The 20,851-nt window shown below is 54.1% G+C and overlaps 1 protein-coding gene across 2 annotated transcripts in view; it reads right to left on the bottom strand.

Annotated features, from left to right (window-relative positions):
- The window catches only part of DNMT3A (DNA methyltransferase 3 alpha), a 101,996-nt gene that overhangs the window by 9,961 nt on the left and 71,184 nt on the right, over positions 1-20,851 (bottom strand). For both annotated transcript variants that reach the window (XM_081069047.1, XM_081069046.1), the window contains exons 7-19: positions 8,833-9,048; positions 8,409-8,567; positions 7,888-7,995; positions 7,455-7,611; positions 6,979-7,128; positions 6,827-6,871; positions 5,999-6,078; positions 5,252-5,364; positions 4,940-5,123; positions 4,593-4,677; positions 2,218-2,363; positions 1,310-1,400; positions 980-1,128 (exon numbers count right to left, since the gene is read on the bottom strand). In XM_081069047.1, coding sequence (XP_080925173.1) covers positions 980-1,128; positions 1,310-1,400; positions 2,218-2,363; positions 4,593-4,677; positions 4,940-5,123; positions 5,252-5,364; positions 5,999-6,078; positions 6,827-6,871; positions 6,979-7,128; positions 7,455-7,611; positions 7,888-7,995; positions 8,409-8,567; positions 8,833-9,048 — 1,683 coding nt within the window. The remainder of the gene's footprint in view (positions 1-979; positions 1,129-1,309; positions 1,401-2,217; positions 2,364-4,592; positions 4,678-4,939; positions 5,124-5,251; positions 5,365-5,998; positions 6,079-6,826; positions 6,872-6,978; positions 7,129-7,454; positions 7,612-7,887; positions 7,996-8,408; positions 8,568-8,832; positions 9,049-20,851) is intronic.

Below are 20,851 nucleotides of genomic sequence, written 5' to 3'. Positions count from 1 at the left end.
GTGCCAGGAAATTTTGCTAGTTTAGGGCCTGGAAGCGTCAAAGGCTCTTCTTTCTCTCTCAGGAGTCCACACACTGGGACAGCATGAAGCCTCCAGGAAAAGCCCAAGTTAAACCTAGCCACATTCCACATGCTCTCACCAGAACATTCTAACCGGCACAGTCCAACTGAACATTCTATGATGAGGGTAACATTCTTTATCTGCACCAGTAGCCATCAGCCCACCAGTTACAGGTGGCTAATGAGTATGTCAAGTGAGTGAGTGTGAATTTTAATGTTTCTCTGGATACCACACATGGCTGATGCCTACCATACTGGACCACAAAGCTGTAGTTCACCCAGAGGCTTTGAGAAAGAAAGTTCCAACAAGTGTGGACATGTTCACTGGACGTCCAGATTATGAGCCAAAGATACCTACTCGCATTCATAGTCAGAACAGAAACTTGAGGTGTTACTGACCCTCAGACCCAGAGCGTGGGCTGAACTCCCAGACTGCCCACGCTGAGAATGCCTCTGGCTGCAGAAATCCTCTGCGCACGGCTCAAACCTGGCTCAGAGCCAAGCTGGGACCCACTTTATGAGATAAGCCATTTTCTTCACAGGTGTCATAAAGCATCCGTCACAATGCCAAGGAGTGAGGACAAGCCACTCTGGTCGGGAAAATCAACTGTGGCGTCTCCAAGGTTCCCCCATGAAACACCACACAGAACCCCAGCCCCAGGAGTCTGGCACCCCACCCTCTTAACAGTCAGGTCCTCCAAGCTCTGAGGCCCATACCCAAATACCACCTCTTAGAGTGAGACCACGGGTTCTTTCCAGAATGGGCCTCTGCCAATGCTTCCTCCCTGGCTAACTGGGAAGCCCTTGCAAAGCGGAAGTCCTCAGTCCCCAGCTCCACAATGCAGACGAGACAGGGATAAAGCGGCGGTCCAAGGTAGAAGCCATTAGTGAGCTGGCCAAACCAAGGGTGCTGGCTATACCTCGAGAAATCGTGAGATGTCCCTCTTGTCACTAACGCCCATGGCCACCACATTCTCAAAGAGCCAGAAGAAGGGGCGGTCATCTCCCTCCTTGGGCCGCGCGTCATGCAGGAGGCGGTAGAACTCAAAGAAGAGCCGGCCAGTGCCCTCTGAGAGGCGGAAGAGAAAGCCGTCAGCTGGGCTGTCTGCAGACAGCGGTGTGGCTCGGGCACAGGGAGGGCAAGGGAGGACAGGGTCATCGGGAGTAGCTGTCCCAGGGCAGAAATATCCGAGTAGGAAACCTCCGTGCAGAAGCACCAGCTGAGGTGGCGGGGGGAGCACAGCACCTACCGTAGAGTCCCTTGCGGGCAGGGTTGACGATGGAGAGATCATTGCAGGGACTGCCCCCAATCACCAGATCGAACGGGCCCCACTCCTGGATCTGGGAGGATAAAGGTATTGTGATGGGCCTGATGTCCGGGGACAGAGGCAGGAAGGAAAAGAGAAATTATCTGTGACTTTGGCAAAAAAGTACTGTGGCATGGGCAAGCGGTGACCCGGCTTTGTGTGCTCACCACACACACATTCGTACATACACTATGTGTACACAAGCACACGCACACTGTGCAGCCACGGGCCAGTCACTAAGGCCCTCTGGGCTCAGTTTCCTAAACAATAAAGTGAAGGGACCAAACTGGATAATCTCTGAGGCCAGCAGGAAAAACAGCCACTCAGGGAGAAGGCGGTCCTGGCTGGATAACTGAATGTGAAGGGACCTTGTGCTCTGCGCACTTTGGGCAGGGTGTCTGGGCCATGTGAGTGCCCTTCAAATGCCCTTCAGGATTCTTGAGGGCCTAGTAATAAACCTTACGCTGCCCAGTAGGCTGCCTTCAGGAGTAGACAGATAACTTAAGGGCAAAGGGCCACTTAGGCAAGGCCCCACCAGGGCCCCCAAGAATGGAGGCTGGTAAAGCTGCAATCTAAGCAAGTTGCAATCTAACTTGCTCAACTAAAAAGGGCCCTGAAACTAACCAGGGAGCAGCCTGAGCCCCCAAAGGCCAGCTCCCCGACTCCCATTTTAATCTGCCCATTATCCTCTTGAGACAGGACGAAAATGGAAGAGCGGCAGAGAGGCTTGAGGGGAAAACAGGCAAAAGAAAAGAATAAATGAACAAAATGAAAGGGGGCTGGCGCTGCCCCCAGGGGCTGAGTGCAAGGGACACAAGGGAGGCGGGACGGGTCCCACGGCCCTGACATACATGCTTCTGCGTGACGCTGCGGACGTCCCCGACGTACATGATCTTCCCTTGGTGCCTCACCATGCCCACCGTGATGGAGTCCTCGCACACCTCCGACGCAATGTAGCGGTCCACCTGAATGCCCAAGTCCTTCAGCACCAGAAGCCCTGCGCCAGCCAGCAAAAGGCACAGTCACCAGGTCACCTCCGGTCCCCTGGCCTTTGTAGGGGAGCCCTCAGGCCAGCCAGACACATGGGTTGGCCACAGGTCTGCACTCTACGCTGCCCAGTAAGCTGCCTTACTTCTTTCTGGGTCAAACCGGAACAACAACAACAAGGACATCGAGGCTGTTTCATGCCTAGTTTGATCTACTTCAAAAACGGTCAAGGCCGGGAAAGACTGACCAGACAGCAAGTGGGTCCGGGGAGAATAGCAGTTAGCTTCTGGGTGGCCTTTTCTTTGCTGTTTCTCCACCTCATACACACTGCTCCTTCCTTACACTGCCCTCCACCCCCACCCCTCCCATATCACCTCCTGCTGCAATTCTCCCCATCCTTCCAGACTCCACATAACGGTTTCATCCATGCCTTGCCCCACCTCACGCCCCTGGAAGCCCCTCCCGTCCTCCATTAGCCCCCAGCCCTCTGCAGCCCTCTCCACCTCATTAGAGGAGCCAGCATGTCAGCATGTGTCTCTAATTCAGCCCTTTTCTTGGGCTGCAATGGTCTTCAAGACAGAGTAGGAGGTCTCACTCATGGGTTCCTCCTGAGCTAATGACACTCACTTCCTTACCACGACCCCTCTACAAACGCTTGCTGAATTGAAGCATGGAAACAATGAGAACAGACTCTGAGAGCTTCAGGAGAAACAGGCCACCATGGCCCCAGTTCCAATGCTCCCAAGAGACCTCCCCACCAACGAGCTTTTACAGCCACTTGTCGGGGGTGCGACATAGTTTAGGAAGGCCTCAAAGTTCTAGTCTGGAAAACCAAAGCTGTACATTAACCTCCTGCAGTTTATAGAACGTCAGCACTGAGCTGAGAACAGAAGATGAACATCTGGGATGCCATCCCCACCCTGGCCCTTTGGCCAAGGTCTGCGGGCACAGACTGGCCCTCTCCCTCTGGTCACGTGAAGGCAAGTTCTGAAGAGGGTTACTCCTTTCTGAAGAACTGAGAATCCCTCAGCCTGGGGGCAGAGCAGAGGGTGGATAATGTCAGTGCCACCTTCCACGAGGGCTGTCTGGTAAGGTCAACAACTGCATGACAGGGCGGCCAGGTGGCTCAGGTGGTTAGAGCGCGAGTTCTCAACAACAGGGTTGCTGGTTCAATTCCCACATGGGCCACTGAGCTGCGCCCTCCACAAGTAGATTGAAGGCAATAAGCTGCCACTGAGCTGCCAGATGGGCGGCCGGATGGCTCAGTTGGTTAGAGCGTGAGCTCTCAACAACAAGGTTGCTGGTTCAATTCCCGCATGGGGTTGTGGGCTGTGCCCCCTGCAACTAAGATTGAAAACAGCAACTGGACTTAGAGTTGAGCTGCGCCCTCCACAACTAGATTGAACGACTTGGAGCTGATGGGCCCTGGAGAAGCACACTGTTCCCCAATTGAAAATAATAAAAAAAAAAGAACTGAATGAAAAATACAGTGCCTACACAGTGACCGAGTGTTTCCTAAAAGGTAACAGTCTAGCACATAAAGATGTATGTCTTGGATGCTTGTCACAGCACTGCTTGTGACAGTGAAAAGAACAATAAACAACCCAATAGAGAGTTAAATAAATGATGGTACTTCCACTCAATGAAAGCATACTCAGCATTTACAAATAAAGAATGCAGTTCTATACTGGTTGACATAAAAAAGCAGTCATATCATAAATGAAAAGACATGTTACAACACTAGGCATTTTACTATTCGTTTGTTTTATCTATCTATGTATGATTATATAAACACATATACGTGCACACACACAAAAATCTGAAATGACGTACACCAAAACACTAATTATAGGATTAGGAACGATTTAAATATTCTTGACTCTCTCATTTATAGTTTGTTTTCTCCTACGACTTACAATCAAGGCACAACTGCCCATGTTTTTGTTTCGGTCGCCAAGCCGATCCTTGGAGGCTCTGTGAACATCGTCAATCATCTCTAATGATTGCTCTGTCCTCTGCTGGGGAGCCTTCCCCATTAAGGAAAGTACCCACTGGACATGCTGGTTTACCACCTTTTTTTTTTTTAATATACTTTTCATTGAACACACAGTTCCCTCTTTAGGGTCATGTTTTAACAATGGTATGTTCACTCGCGTTTTGTTTTGCCCCAGTGAAACACACAGCCCCAAGCAGAGCTCCACGTCCCAGGACGAGCACGCCAGCACCTGTGCACGCTCACCTGTAGCAATTCCATCAAATAGAGACAGCACCCGGATGGGCTTCCTCTTCTCGGCTGGGACAGGTGGGTAAACCTTCGGAGGGTCCTAGGCAGTGAGCACAACAGGCCAGGTAAGTGCCGGGAGTGTGCCCAGGCTCCACGCAAAGCTGTCCTCCCAGCTAACTGGGGGCGTGTCAGGCTGTAAACCTGCACGGCCCGCGTGCTGGCCCGCGTGCTGCCCCGGCACCTCTGCTCATCGCCAGCCCCAGGACCGAGCGAAGCTCTCCATTCAGCCCAGTCTGCCCCGAGGCTGCGGCAGGCGGGGGGGTGACAAAGAGCCAAGAGGACGCCCTGGGCCCGGCACTCACAAATTCCTGGTCGTGGTTATTGGCAAAGAACATCTGGAGCCGGGAGGGCCAGTCGTCCCGCCGCCGCAGCAGGCCGTACGTGCCCTTGTGCCCGCACATGTAGCAGTTCCAGGGGTCTTCCTTAATGGCTGCCTGGGCAGCCCCTGGCCCCACCAAGAGATCCACACACTCCACACAGAAGCATCTGCAAGGAAGGCCAGGGTGGCAGAGGGACGCTCAGCCCCAGGTTAGGCCTGGATGGGGCTGGGCAGGGAGGGAAAGCCCCACTACGGGCCAGAAGGGAGGGACGCTCGGGGCTGGGGGGTCCCTTACCTGCAGCAGTTGTTGTTCCCGCACATGAGCACCTCACGCCCCCCACAGCAGATGGTGCAGTAGGACTGGTAGCCGTCGTCATCGTACTGGTATGCACACTCCAGGAAGCAGTTCTAGAGAGCAGGGTGGAGGGAGGGTCACACCACTAGGCAGGGTGTCTGAGGCACCCTCAGACAGCCAGGGTGAAGGTGGGCTTGGAATCCAGCCTCTGCGCTCTCACCTTGGAAACCTGACTCGGCCCTGGAGACATGACCTTGCACCCCTGACCCCACCCCATCCACTGCCATCCAGCCAGGGTCCAGCCTGAACCACAGATCAGGGAAGGGGACAGGTCTCCCAAGCACAGCAGTGGACAGAACCCGGGAGGCCCGAGCGAAGGCCAGGGAGGCAGCCATACCTTCGTCCCTTGCTGTGGCCCTGGGTTTTCCTCCTGAGCTCCGAGGCCACAGCAACTCACCTATCAGTCAGCCTGCCCTCCGCCACTGCCCACTAGTGACTGATGTTGTGAGCCCCCACCTGGGGAACTAGAATGGGCCTTAGTGTGTGTGTGGGGGGTAGCATCTTTCAGAGGAAAAGCAACGGCAAGTGAAATGCTCGAAGCTCAGGGGTGTATTTTGTCAGGACCCTGCTTCCAGAGCAAACCTTAGAGCTAACCTCCCAGCTGCCGCAGGTGCTGAGACTTCCCCCCCACCGAGGCCAGGGGCCGAGGGGCGCCCTCCATCATGTCTGTGCTGGCTGTGCCCCCACCTTGCAGTTTTGGCACATTCCTCCGATGAAGAGCGGGTGTTCCAGGGTGACATTGAGGCTCCCACATGAGATGCAGATGTCTGGCAAGCAGAGAAAGCAGAGTAACTGACCATCACTGCAGGGTACCCTCTCCCACCTCGCCTCAGGCCCAAGCCAGCTCCAGAAAAGCTACAAAAAGGGGACGTGCTGGAGCCGCAGCCAAAACGGAAAGAAGAATTCTGGGAGGTGCCCCATGGAACAGGGAGGCGCTGTGGCCGCAAGCTCAGAAAGCCATTCGTCTCTCAGAGCGGCAGTGCCACCGTACAGGGACAGGAACCTGCCGACGAGAACAGGGGCCTGCCCCTGGGTTACTCTGGAGAGACTCCTTCGGCAGTACTTAAGTCCTGGGCCCCTGTCCCCATCATCCACGACACAACAGCCCCAGGCCAAGGGAGGCAGACATGGGAAGCTCAAGGCCACAGGATGGGAAGTGAGGAGGCGAAAGGTCGTGTACAGGCCAATGCAATCAAATCCAACGGGGGGCCACCCTGTCTGACCCACTGCGGTGTCCCAAACCCTAATGACCGGCCCATGCCATTGACAAGACAGTAAGATTATGGCACCAGGAAAACAGCTGGGGTGTGTGAAGCAGCCTGGAGAAGGCGGGACACACAGGACAGATGCCGTCACCGAGTGCCCATGTCCCACGTCACTCAGAGCTGTCTAAGCACGGATGCCTCTGCCGCAGGCACCTCTCTAGGAGCCAGCCTGCCCGCCTGCCCATGTGCCCCCAGGGCAAAGACCTGTGACTCCCGGGAGTCGGTGTCCAGCCGCCGCGTCCGGACTCACCTTCGATGTTCCGGCACTTCTGCCTCACCTCGTACACCAGCCGCTCTGCAGAGGGGGAGGGAGGCCCAGCATCAGAGGCGGCTGCCAGGGCCTCACTCACGCCTCTGAATGCGGCCTCACCACGCCACTCTCTCCCAAGCCAGGCCAACTACCTCTTGTGCGTTCATCAATAATCTCCTTGACCTTGGGCTTCTCAGTTGTGCTCTTTCGGGGCTTTTTGGCTGGTGGGGGTGGTGCATAGGCAGCTGCTTCAGGTTCAACCCACATGTCTGTGTAAACTTCTTTGTAGGGGTTCTTCTCCTCTGGATGGGGAAAGCAGGTGACGAGGTCATGGTTACCAGCTGATAAGGAATCGCAGCTCCCTCTCCTTCCCCATTCTACCTACAATGGGGTGCAGCCTGCTCCTCAACTTGTCCCTTGCTCCCAACTCTGGTGCCAGCAGGCCCAGGGGGAGCAGGTTATTCTGCGTCCCGGAACAGTATTGCCCCCACCCTGACTCCAGGAGAGGGAGACTATGGGCATTCCCACTGGGCCCCTCAGCGGAGGCCTTGCCAGCTCTCCCCGAGCATGGCTTCCCCAGGCCTCGCTGGCAGGGGTCCCACAGGCTGCGCTGGGCCCCTGCGTTTACCTTCCGGGGGCTCCAGGCCCTTGGGGCCAGACGGCTGGAAGCCTCCGAGCGCCCATTCGATCATCTGTTTGTTCTGCACCTCCACGGCTTTGCCCGTGTCGCTCTCATCGCTGTCATGGCACGCTGGGAACAGCTTCCCCGCGCGGCTGCTGGCCACCTGCAGGGGAGCCCGTGGTGGGGGACAGTCTCAGGACAGGCTGGAGGGCAAACTGAGTAGTAAAGGTGGGAAAAGATGCAGGGAAGGGGAGAAATGCAGGAACAGATCTGGGGAGGACGAGTGCAGAAAGGGGCGAATAAGGCGGACACAGAAGGAGCCCACGGGTCTGGCAGGTGGGCCCTCTGCCCAGGCCTACCCTCCAGGCTCCAGCTTCTAGGCCAATGAGCAGCCCCTGCGTTTAAGCTCCCTCTTCCGAGTCCCTCGGAAGGCGCTCACCTGCAGGACTTCGTAGATGGCTTTGCGGTACATGGGCTGCTTGTTGTAGGTGGCCTGGTGGAAAGCACTGCAGAAGGAGCTCAGCGGCATCAGCTTCTCAACACACACCTGGAGGGACAAACACCGACCTTGTTTTTCCTCCTTCCACACTCATCAAGCTCCCTCCTCTCCCCACACACCGTGCCTGGCAACTGGCAGCACTTGTGCATATTACATATGGGCCTCTGCCCTTGAGGGGACCGGACGCATCAATAATTACATGACTGAAAGAAGCTGAATGCAAGCGGGTAAGGAATTCTGGGTAGAGGGTTCATGGAAGGCAAAACCTCCACGAGCACCCTCGTTCTCCACGCCACCAGTACAACCTAATCAGCTCTTGGGCTTCTTCTAGTAGCACACATACAGTCGGGGCAAACAGAGCCCACTTCTACCCACCACCCCAATTCCAGAACATGCCCCCAACCAAAATCGAAGGCCCTGTGACCAAAACCCCAAGCTATCACCAGACGCTGTTAACTCACCACTGAGAACTTGCCGTCTCCGAACCACATGACCCAGCGGGTGCCTTCGGCTGCTCGACTCCGGCCCGTCATCCACCAAGACACAATGCGGCCGGGCCACCAGGAGAAGCCCCGCAGTTTCCCCCACACCAGCTCCCCAATGCCAAAGCCCCGGCCGTCCTGGAGCCCCGAGGAACAGAAGTCATTACAGGGTGTCACGACTCCCTGCCACCCTGATCCCCCCCACGGCAACCCCAACCCTGGGTATCTGAGGGTCGGGAGAGCCAGGAGGGAGCTCCACCTGAATGGACCAAAACAGAGCAATATTGGGGAGACAAAAGAGGCCTGGCATCAGGTGGAGAGAGGAGAGCAATACGGGAGGAGCTGGCAGTGGAAGGACCCAGGACAGGACTGGACAAAGCCGACGGAGAAGCAAGCTGCTCACCTCGTACTCTGGTTCGTCATCAGCTGCTTTGGTGGCGTTCTTGTCCCCAGCGTCGGCCCCCACAGGCTCAGGAGTGGTGGCCACCGTGGGGGAGGCAGGGTCGGTGGGCTGCTGTACTGCAGGGGGGCTGGCCTCCTCCACCTTCTGAGACTCGCCAGACCCCTGGTTTTCTTCAACAGCATTCATTACTGCAATCACCTTGGCTTTCTTCTCAGCCTGGGAAAACAAGGAACAGAAGTTACCTTGACCTCTCCGGGAATTAGCGACGCCACCTGACCTACTTAGGGTGTTCTTCTCAATTTCTCTGTGGTCTGGAGACAATGATGGGAGGAAGAGAGTTCTTTCCTCATCAACTCAACTGGCCTGCCACAGAGAACAAAGATTTGAAGATTTGAGAGGTAAACTCCAATCATTTGGCTCAATTCCAGCCTTTTCTGCCTCCTAGGAAATCTTCCTTCTAGGTCTAACCTTTCCCAACTGGTCACCATTATCAGTTGCCCACCCTCTGACAGGGAAAGATTAGCTCCATTCCGATATGAATCGTGCACCTTTGTTTAGACACAGACTTTGGTTCTATCCTCTCTTAATGTATTTCCTAATCAAGAACTGGATCCTTTCCTCCACAGTTTCCCTGGGCAATCAATACCGTCTCTGTGGCTTCCAGACCACAATTCTAGTTCTGTTGTGATGTCTACTGATGATGAAATCACTGCTGTGTTTAAAGAGTACGTCTCGTTCCTCATCTGCTCACACACCACAGAAAACCCAGTAAGAGCCTGCTTGCTCCCGTGCTCACACGCCATGCTGGAGTTCTCAGGATGACATCCAATGCATGTTCAGTCACCAGATTGACCCCTTCCTTCTATGGGCATCTTTCAGAGCCGTACATAAATACATTTATTCTTTTAACAAAAAATCTTTACTGAGCACACACTATAGGCCGGGTATCCTTTCCGCCGTCCCGACAAACTCACCCAAACCCAACTGATATCCCAACTGGACAGCCTCCACCTCTCACCATCTCACACTCCACCTTTCAGACTCTGCCCCGGAGGCCTGTTCCTTCTCACAACCTGCTCCGGGATTCCCATTCCCTTACAGAGGACCATGAAACCCTAGACCCTGCGCTCTGAGAGCTGTTCAACCTCATCTCACCCCAGCTACGAAATCTAAAACACGTGGCCCTCAAACTTCAAGGCTCTGCACCCGTTGCGCCACCGCACATTCTGAGAGGAAAAAAAGCCCATTTTTGACATGCCTTTCAACATGAAGCTTTCCCTGAGAGCTGAGAGCTATGAATGGAAACCCATCCTCAACATGAAAAGAGAACATCAGAAAGCAACCTGGAGTATAAGAGCTCTAAGCTGAAAGTCGGAGCGTTTACATCTCTGTCTCAGCCTTGCAATTCATTAACAGCTGAAGCTGGAGCGGCCCCTTCTCTTCCCAGTTGCTCCAACCTACAAAGTCATTTGAAGGCAGGATTTCCTTTCGTCTTCTCTGAATGGTGTAAGAACCTGATGTATGCATGTATCAGGAATTCCAAGGACTCTCCAAAGCCTGCCCGTGGCCCACCACCCCCGTCCCGGGGTTCCAGGTTAAGAACCTTGCGTTTAAGCTCAATGGCCTACTGCCTTGCAGATTCATTTCATTTCACTCAATCTTCAAGTCTCTGCCTTCCCAATCAGCTTCTGATGGCGATTCCCAAAACACTGAGGATGAAGTCCTTGTTCTTTCTCTGACTCAACGATTTTAAAATGGGTAAAGCATCCTTTGCCCCCCCCCCACTCCCTACCCCCCTCCGGCCCACAAACAGCTGGGAGAAGGAAGTGGAAGAATGCAGAGTAATGGCTCATCCCTCCCTCACCTGGGGGACTCAGCCCTCCCCTTCTTACTATCAATTACCACCTCCAGCCCACAAGAAGGTGTGCCTAGGTACCACTCCCACTCAGCTTTAGGGGGAAGGGGATTCTCTCGTAGCACAAGCAGCTGCCAGCCCTAAGCCAGCGTCAGATGCCTAGCTGTCTCTGCTCGCTTCCCACCATCCGCCTCCTCCAGCTTCAGGCCTGATGGCTGACCTAGACCCGGGTGCTGCCTTGGGTGACTCAAAGATCCCGCTTCCAGGACAAGGCCCTTCAGCCAGAACAAGCTGTGCAGGTGGCGGAGGGCAGGAGGGAGACAGGGGCCCTCAGAGGAAAGGCGCCTTAGTCACTTCCACCGTCAGCAGCAGCCGGTGGGCGCCTGGCTCCCCAGGTCTAGAAGCGAGTCACACCACCCTCCATACTCCCCCACAGCCTTTGTCTCTCTTCTCCATCCCTCCACAGCCAGTTCCTGAACATGATTCTTCCCCCACAACTTCCCCCAGCTTGTCAGAGGCTGTTGCTGACGGCTGTGAAGAGCCCCCGACTCAGTAGGTGCAGGAGAACATGTACCCAGCAGTTTTTGGCAGACGGAGAAGGAAGGGGGCCTCCGTCATGACAAGGCCAGCAAGGGTGGGGGAAGGAAGAAGCGGGTGGGTTAGCAGCAGGAGGCAAGAGAAAAGGGGAAGAAGGTGGCTAGGTGGGGGAGGGGCCTCATTAGATGAGTCTGCCTAGGGCAGTGCAGTAATGCCTTTTTTCCCATGTTCACTCCAACCCATCTCCCCAGGCAAACAAAAGGAGAAAGAAGGGTTAACTCAGGACTTTGGCATTTGGGCTAAAGGCTCCCACCCCCAGTTCAGAAGACCCCACCCCAGGTGGCCTAGAGACTGGGCATGAGCAGCAAGCCACTACCAGGGCTCAGTGAAGCCACTTTGCTGGAGTTTGTCCCGCCTGGAAAGCCACTAGTAACTCCACTCTGGTGAGGCAAGGCCTCCCTGTCCAGTCCCATCTCCCCAGCCAGCTGTCCCACCTCCACCTCCCTCTGCACTCGGGCTGCTTCCTGTTCCAAAGGTCAGAGGTCTGGGCGCCCATGCGGACTCCCAACTGGTGCAGTAGATCCTGGGCTGTCCCAGGCTGCCCCCACAGCACCCACAGATGTGCCACAGCCCCCTGTCAGGGCTGCACTGCTCCCTCCATCCCCAGCACCACTTTTTCCTGGTGGCCTGCCCCGGTGGCTCCCAGGGAGGCACAGATGAGGAAACTATCCCTCTCAAGAGGCCGCAAGGTTGGCACAGCCTGAGGACAGCATGGTCCACCAGCCAGGAACACAGGTCAGCGAGGAAATGCCAAGCCAGCCCAACTCTGGGGCTTCCAGCGCCCCTGGCTGGGGCCTGCTCCCCAGTCCTCATTGACCACTGCCCTGGGCTCAGCACTGCTGCTGCTCTTCCTGGTGCCTGAACCGCCAGGTCCCACCTGAGCGCAGGGAGGAGCAGGGCTTGGGACTCCTGAGGAGGGAGTGGTTGGGACAGCAGTAACTCGGCATCTCCAGAACTCGGGCCAGGCAGGGGAGCCAGCTCTTGCGGGCCAGGGAAGCATACTTGACTCTTCTTAAACCCAGAGGGCTGCAGCGGCCCGGAGATCCTCCCACCAGCACTGCCGCCTCCCCGCCCCCAGCCTCCCCAGGGCTCAGTCCAGGAACCTACCCATAAGGCCAGGTGCAGCCCCTCTGTGGTCCCGCTCAGGTGTGAGCCCCGGCCCTGAAGCTCTGTAAGTAGCTGCCCGTCTGGGGGGAGGGGAAGGGGGCGATGGGGCTGGGGGCGGAGGGGGCCAGAGAGAGGGGGAGGGGGGAGGTGGGGGGGGAGGGCTTGAACATTTTCTTTGTCTAGAACTCCAGGTCACGTGGGCCCCACTGGAGTGCCTGGTTGGCTGCGAGCGGGCCGGGGGAGGGGGCCGGCTCTCAGACGCTGGCAGTGGGCCAGCCCCTCTCCTCCGGGCCGGGGGGCGCGGGGGCCTGGGGGCGCGGCTGGGCCTCCGCCCGTTCCCAGGGCCCGCCCCAGCCCAGGCTGGAGGCGGTGCCCGCCCCCTCCTCCCAGGCTGGCCCTCCCCGCCCCCTCTCTCCTAACTCGGCAGGAGCTCCACGCGGGGCCAGGGGGCGAGGCGAGGAGCCCGCGGGCAGCGCTGGAAGGGAAGGAGGGGAGTCGGGAGGGAAGGGGCTGCTCTCCAGCTGCGGAGGTAAGCTGGGAGCGCGTGCGAAAGGAGAGTGGAGGTTCCGAACAGTCTGGGAGAGCCAGGAGAAAGTTGTTAAAAGTGAGTCTTTCAGAAGCACACAAAAAAAAAAGAAAAAAGAAAAATATTGTAGATGAGCAAAGAAGTCTAAGAAACTGTAGGAAAACTCCAAGCACACAGAGATGGACAGAAGGCGCCCGCAGAAAATTGGGAGCACTCCAGAACAAGGGGGGGGGGTGGCTCTCTTCACACTACAGGTGGATAGAAAGGAGTGCCTTTAAAAGCTGGCTGGCGGAGCGCGGCCTTTGAAAACCGCTTCCTGGGCAAGTCCCCGGGTCCTTTAAGTCACTTTGGGGCTGCCTTGGATTTCTCATTTTCCTGTTTGCAAGGTGCGGGGGCAGAGGGGGGGGGTTGGGGGGGGGCCGCTAGTTCAAAGGTACTGTAACCCTTCCCTAATCAGCTCGCAATTGGAGCCAAGACCCGAGGGAGTGCCTGAAACCTTGGAGAGTACCCAACTCTATACGTACCGGTTTTCTCTCTATACAAACCTATGATGAAGTTTAATTTCTAAATTAGGCAGAGTAAAGGATTAACAATAACGAATAAAGTAAGAATAATTATAACCGTATCCTGTAATAAGTTATGTGAATGTGGTCTCTCAAAATACCTTTGTACTGTTACTCACCATTTTTCTTGTGATGATGTGAGATGATAAAATGCCTACATGATGAGAAGTGAGGTGAAGGAAGAAGCAGTGTGACTGACCTTCTGACGATACTTCAGAAGGAGAATCATTTGCTTCGGAGGATCTTGGATCATTGGGCCTTGGTGGTGTCAATGGCTGGGGAAATGTATTATTTTCGACTGTGGCTGACCTCCAGTAACTGAAAGCTCAGAAAGCAAAACTGTCGAGGGAGTGAGGGAATCACTGTATAGCAGTTCCTTCCATGCCGAGTGCAAGTCTATGCAGCTCCAGAGGACTCCATTCCCCTTCTGGAGTCTCCAGGTGGAGCCTCCAGGAACAGCCACAACCCCTTCAAGCTCCCTCCTGAGCAAAGGCCCCAAGGAGGACAGACACACAAGGAATTGACAGATTCAACTAGACTTGGAGAGACCGGAAAAGGTCCCTGAAAAACAAACACCTGTAAAGACAACTGTATCACAAACACGAAGCCCAGTGGGGTAGGATGGCTTAGAAGCCAGCGAATGGGTAGCATGGATAAATGAGGTTTAAGAGATCAGTGCAGAGCAGAGACTGGTCCCGGAGGAGGAATCAGATTTGGAATGAGGGAGGATAGGTAGGGAATAAGAGCTGTTAGTCTGGGGAGGGAGGAAAACCGTTGCCCACCTCCCACCCCCAATATGACTAAAGCTAAAAGGGTGCAAAGAAAGATGTCCATGGGTAGTTCCAACAGCAGTGAAGAGTAACCACAGGTTTTCTGACAAGAGGAGATGAATAGGTATTTTGGAAAGATGAGCCAGGTTTCATTTTGCAAGATGAATTAGAAAGAAGAGCAAAGGAACGGAAGGTCAATACTCCCAGAAGCAGAGGGCTGTTTGGCCAGTGGCACTTGTCAGAAGATCTGTACTGGGATCTTAGTTCCATCATCATGACCTTGAACAAGCCACTTACCCCAAGAAGTCTGTTTTTTTTTTCATTTGCAAAACAGGAGTGATGACATCTGCCCTCCTAGATCCTGAAATACCAGCATCTCTAAAGGAAATAATGCCCTAGGTACCTGGCTTCCAGCCACAGTCAGCTGGAACATATAATACTAGCTAGAAAAGGTGCTGGTGATGTGCTGTGAAGGAGAGCCCACCATCTCCTGGGGCTCAGCACCCTTCTGAGCAAGCGAGCCCTGAAGAGGGAGGAGATCTCCCAATCAGAGTGCCTTCTCCAGATCATATTGGGGAGTACAGACTTCTCTCTCCCACCCACCACTGAGACCCAGAATCCATACTACAAGAAGGAGCCATTTGACAAAAAAACAGGTCCTCTTCTGCTCCAACACATCTTTCAACCCAATCAACGTATCTGCTTGGTACAATGTTTAAGAGACCCCCTAAGTAGAGATGAGAAGCCTACCTTTCTCATGCGTCCACCCTTTAAGGAATGCCATATGACTTACTTAGCTGTTTCTCTCACTGATTACTCCCGGGCATCCAGGCCCTGTCAATAGGCCATTTTAGACCTTCCCCCAGTCCTCTCAAAATGAAGTCTGCTCTGGCTCGGCTGGCTCTTTTTAATATCACTCTATCTTATCTATGGCATCTCTTTTCCATTATTACATATGGCTAAACACTCGGTTGGTCTTGAGACTTCTTCAGACAGTGAGGAACGATGCCTACGCCTATGGCCAGGTCTCAAAAGTGTCAGAAGCGACCAGGGCCCTCGGTTTCACTTTCTCTTGGCTGACTTAAAAAGTAGCCTTTCCCTCCAGCTGCCAAACTTCCTCATTCTCATTCTTTAAAATGAAGCTCAATCTTACCTCTCCCACACAGCTCCCAACTTAAGCAAAAGGAAGCCCAAACTCCAAGGTGTCCCCTCGCCAACCGAGGGCTGTGTTCCTCTGCGGCAGCTATCAGACAGGAAAAGTTCCTTTTCTATTCTATCTGAGATTTGTGCCTTCTTTGTGCTCTGTAGGCAGAGAGACAAGACTCCAAAGCAGAAGGGACCCCATCTAGGACAAAAGGTGACTTTAGTAAAAAGTCGGGAAGAAACCAGGTGGCCTTCTAGGATCCTCAGGTCACATATGTCCTCAACCTTCCAGGGCGATTACTGGGCTAGGTCTTTTGACTGAGATAAAGGTAGACAACCTAAAATAGCAGCGTCATGTAAAATAGCCAGGTTCTTGGAAATGTTATTTTAAAAAAGTATGTTGAAAGGAGAAAGTCCTGGATAAAAAGGAGATCTGGTGAATGTCAAGAGCCTAAAAGAAGTGTTGGAGAGAAAGTCTCCGGCATGGTCCAGAAGAGAGGGTGACCTGAAAGAGAGGGCACGTTTCCTGTTTGGCAGGCAGAGAGCGAGTGATTCAATAGGGCTGATGAAAATACCTCCTAAGGACACCTGACTCTCTCAGTCCTGATCCTGTATTCATCGAGCAAACTTCTAATTTTAATTACATTTTCCAGTGACTCTGATACCAGTAAGTTGCCAGAAAACAGCAGGACAAGTAGGAGGATGTGTGTGGCAAGGACACGTCCTGTAATAAGTTGGTAAATTTAACATTCTGGTATGTACGTCACTCTCGTGTGTCTCTGAAGAGCGTGATCATAATAAGTGCCATTACTTTGACTTTCCATCTCACAGAACTGCGATGAGACACGAGGCCATGATCCCCAACCAAAGGGCCGTCATTCCCACAGGTCCAGGTGGTCATTGCCACACCTGTGTGACTGACTTTAACATTCACCACGTGAGTCCCTTTACTCAAAATCAGAGAAGCCACCATCCCTAGGAAGCCATCTGCAAAGCCACACATTGGAAAAACACTGCATCTTTGCTGCCACAGAAACATGCCCAGTGACCCTCAAGGCCAGGAAGACTTTATCCAGATCAGCGGCCATGAGATCCAGAGGGATGTCTATTGTGCCCCGGTCCTCCTCCCACCTCTGGCTTGGTGGCCTCCATGGGCTGCCCTAGACCTCGGACTCCTGCTGATTACGTCAACACTCTGAGTGGCACTCAAAGCCCCCACAATCTGTCACACTTACGTCACACAGCCTACACTCAGCCCACCCACTTGCTATTCTCCAAATACGTGTTTTTTTGTGCCTTTGCTCATGTTTCCTTGCCCCTCCCCTTCAACTCCCACCAGCCCAAATCCTACCTATCCTCCTGGCCCGGTTCACCAGTTACCTCCACCATGAAGGTTTCTCTAGACCTCAGTCAGGTAGCCACTGACTGCAGGTACTATGTAAATTAAATGAAAATAACAATTCAGTTCCTCAGGGGCGCTAGCCACAGTCCAAGTGTCTAAGAGCCAGTTGGGCTAGGGGCCCCTGTACTAGACGGCACAGAGTTTAGAACATGGGCAGCATTGCAGAAAGTTCTACTGGACAGCGCTGGTCTGGGCCCTCACCCTTACCTACCCCCACTGAAAATGTACCCTGCCCCTCCCCCCGCACGCCCGTTGCACTTTGTAATACTCTCTTAGCACCTGCCAGTTCTTGCCTGTGCTAAGGTGACCGAGTACTCATTTTTCTCCTCCACGAGATTAAAAATTCCTAGAGGGCCGGGACTGGATCTCATTCAGCTTCATATGGAAGCAGTGTGGGCCAGAGCTCCTTGCGAACTGTAGAGGATTAAAACAGTGATTGCTGAACTCAAGTCAACATTCTAGAGCTTCATCCAGAATCCACTGCCCAAGTTCTCAGTTGGGGACAGGTTACTTTCCATAGCACTATTCTAAATGGGCTAAAAGGTCCAGGTCCCGGGCTCCCCAGAGAGGTGGGAATCTTTGTTTTCCGATTCTGCTGCATGCAGTCCACACGGAGCTTGCGAGCAAATGACCAGGACTGGGCTGCTGGCAATGAAGCTAAAAATAGCCACCGAACCAACAGCAAGGAGTTAGCAGGACTTGTTGCTAGGGAGACCAGTGGCAGAGAGAGCAACTAAGCAGGGAGAAAGTGTCAGACCTGCACTGGAGAGAGCAGAGGCCATGGGAGGTGGGGGGCGGGCCCCAAGTTGACAGGGGTCCAAGGCTCCCACCTGGAGATGGTCTGCCTTCTGGCAGCTCCTGACTAATGTTCTGAGTGGGGCAAATGCTTCCCCTGTCCCTCAGTAACCCATTTCCATGGAAACCACCATGACTGGGGTGAAGTACCAGCCCCTGGAAGGGAGGCCTCTGCCTAGAGCTGGTTGTTATGGCAACATTCCCCCTTCCTGTCATTCTCTCTCTCCTGTCTTCTCCTGTGGGGAAAGGTGGGGGCCTGGTCTTGGCTTAGCCAGCATGACCAGGAAACACCCACTTCCTGACAAGAGTAACCTGCAAGGGGCTTCAGAAGCTCCTGGGAACCCAGAAAGGCCAGTCAGTCTCCAGCACAAAGCAGAGCTTCCTTTACTTTCCACAAGAGCCTCATAGACCATGGCCATGAGAATCCCAAACTCACTGGGGTTTACAACCTCCACCCAAAGGGGTTTTTAAAAATATAGATTCCTGGGCTCTCCTATGGAGATCAGCAGGCTTGGGGTAGGGCCCAGGAACCTAATAAAACCTCCCTGGTAATTGTGATATGAGCCAGGTGTGGAAACCATTAATGGCCCTGGCTAGCCCTCTTCCAACTGAGGAAACTGATGCCCAGAGGGGGGGAGCCCATCCAAAGGGTCAAAACCATTAATTGAAGAGGAAGTGGTTTGGAGAGGGGTGGGGTAGGTAGGAGATGCAGAGGTAATCTCTCTCAGTGCACATGTCCGGGGTGAGGTCCCATCTCCAGGGCCTTTGCCTCCTGCTCCCGCTTCAAGCCAGAACATGCTTTTGTCCGATACTGGATTGTGATACAAAAACGAGGCTCTCAACAAGCTGTCCGCTATGGCAGAAGTGGAAGGTAGTGGGACTGGGCAGTCTGGTTCCCAGAGTATATAGAATGGAGGCAGCCCAGGCAGACAATTTGGACTGAAAGAGAAATCCATCTTCCTTCAGAGGGAAAGCAAAAGGGTCACCATGGCAACCCACAGTGTGCTGGCCTGGCTGGGCTCTGTGCCATCATCCCAAACTTGGGCCCAGGAGAGGCGCAGCATTTAGGCAGACGCCATGGGGCAGGGGGACCCCACCCCCATGCCAGGAGAGTTTTAGAACTCGAAGAGGCTGGAGCCCACCCCTTAAACGCTAGGACCCAGGGGCACTATGCATCCTGGGCACCTGCAAGAGCCAGGCCAGGGCAGGGCACCGAGGAGGCAGAGGGCACAGTGGAGACAGGCCTCCACCCTTCTGCTACTCAGAGCCCAACTGTGAGCCCAAGACCCACCACACTTGGATGAGCCGCAGCCCTCATCCAAGACACCATGCCATCGGGTGGTAAATTATGTGGGCAAGATGCTTTCTCTGTGTGCTGAAGGAAATTTGGGGAGGCCAGGATCCGCAAAGGCAGGGAGACTCGAGGGAGGAAGAGAGGGTGAAGTAGGAATGGCGCAACCTCCCTGCTTTCTCAGACAGGAATGGCCAGATTTCTGGGGGTATCTGCAATTGCATCTGCTTCCTGGCGGTGAAGGGAGGATGAGAAGCACAAGCACAGCTGTCTGCCTATCTGCTAGGGAGGAGGAGCTGCTTGGCGCCTGCTGTACGATCCCCTCAGATAAACTCTGATCAAGAGAGAAAATGAGGGATCAGGGAACCACCTTTCCGCTGACGCCTCACTTCATCTCTCCTGCCTCCATCACAAGCAACCCTCACTCCTCCCCAGTTTCCCCATTCTCTCCCAGTCACCACTACTCTTCCTAATGGCTTTCACGCGAAAGCCCCAACTGGCCAGACCTGCCCTAGGCTTGTGGAACTTCAGCTGCTATCCTCTTCCTCACTGTGCCCATCTGCTGCCTTCTCTATCCCTACAATCCCAGGCAGGCTCCATACGGGGAAAGCTTCTTCCCAAACCCCAATCTCCCCTCCAGGTCACTTTCATCCCTCCTCCCGGAGCTGCTAGGTGTGCACAGCTCCACCTGTGAGTGAGTGGCGCGTGGCGTCTGGGAGGGGACCAGCGGTAGGGGCTGGAGTGCTCCTGACCAGGACAATGAACAGAAAGAGGAGGCTGAGACATCTAGGGCTGAGCAGGGGTCACAGCTGATGACAAGACCTTCAGTCTAATGGGACCCCAAATACCTGCTTAATATTACAGATAAGATCAAAGGAAGTCGGGAGGGCGGAACATTTGAGAGGTGGAAAGAACCTTATGACAAGTTTGCTTGAGGACATGTCGATGTTGTCACTTCGCTTTAGAAACCAGACCCTAGAGAGAAGTATTAATTTCATACTTGCAGGGGGATGTGGGTCAGAAGGAACCTCGTAAACCCTAAAGGCCTGGGCTACTTTCCCCTCCCCCAGGCCCTTTCCCCAGGCTCCAGGGGTCAAAGGGAGGGGCCTCAGGGACCACCATTCAGATTCAGGCAGAGTATTGCAGTAAAGGACAGCTGGAAACAGCAGGAACGCCTACCATCTCCATCCCAAAGGGAAAATTTGAATTCCTGTACCAAGTCCTTTCCGGCCTCTCACCCCACCCAGGCTTGGAAACGGTTCCCTAGCTCTGCCTGCCTTAGAACCCATCCTTCTTCCTTGATTCGAGATTCAAGAGGGGAGTCTCAACCTTGATTGTACCTTAGATTCACCTGGAGAGCTTTAGAAAGATCTGGGCCGCAACCCTTCACTCAACTCCAGATCTAAGGACTCCAAAGGAAGGACCGAGGCGGTGTCGGTTACAACAAAACTTCCCCCCTGCCCCCCCCCCCCCCCCCCCCGTGATCCCAGTGTTCAGTGACACCCGCCACCCCAACCCCATGTGGGTGACAGGGTGGTCGGTGATACAGTAAACACATCTTTGGGGGGACTCTCTTCTGTGCCAGATTTGGTTTACTTCAAATCATTCAAAGCTTGATGGTTCTCAGACTTTTCACAAGGCCCAGAACCATCTGGGCACCTGGCTGGGAAATCAGATTTCAGGTCCCGCCCCAGAGATCCTGCCCGCCTCAGTTCAGAATGAAGCCCAGGAATGTGCCTTTTCATTCCGCTGCCCAGGTGATTCTGCTGGAGTAAGACACAAACCCACCTTTTAAGAAACACTGAATTTTGACAGCATCTTTCATATGTATAAAGCATATCCAACTCAATTTCTGTTTTTTTGTGGGGTTTTTTGGCTGCACGAAGTTGCCTTTCAAACAGAGTCTAGATCCAAATATACAGGATACTGACTGTTTTATCTCTGTTCTTAATCCATCTGAGTTGGAAGTG

The sequence above is a fragment of the Rhinolophus hipposideros genome (assembly GCF_964194185.1).
Source record: "Rhinolophus hipposideros genome assembly, chromosome: 12".
Classification (NCBI taxonomy): Eukaryota; Metazoa; Chordata; class Mammalia; order Chiroptera; family Rhinolophidae; genus Rhinolophus; species Rhinolophus hipposideros.
Note: the sequence above shows the minus strand (reverse complement) of the source record. Positions and strands in the feature narration are given on the sequence as shown.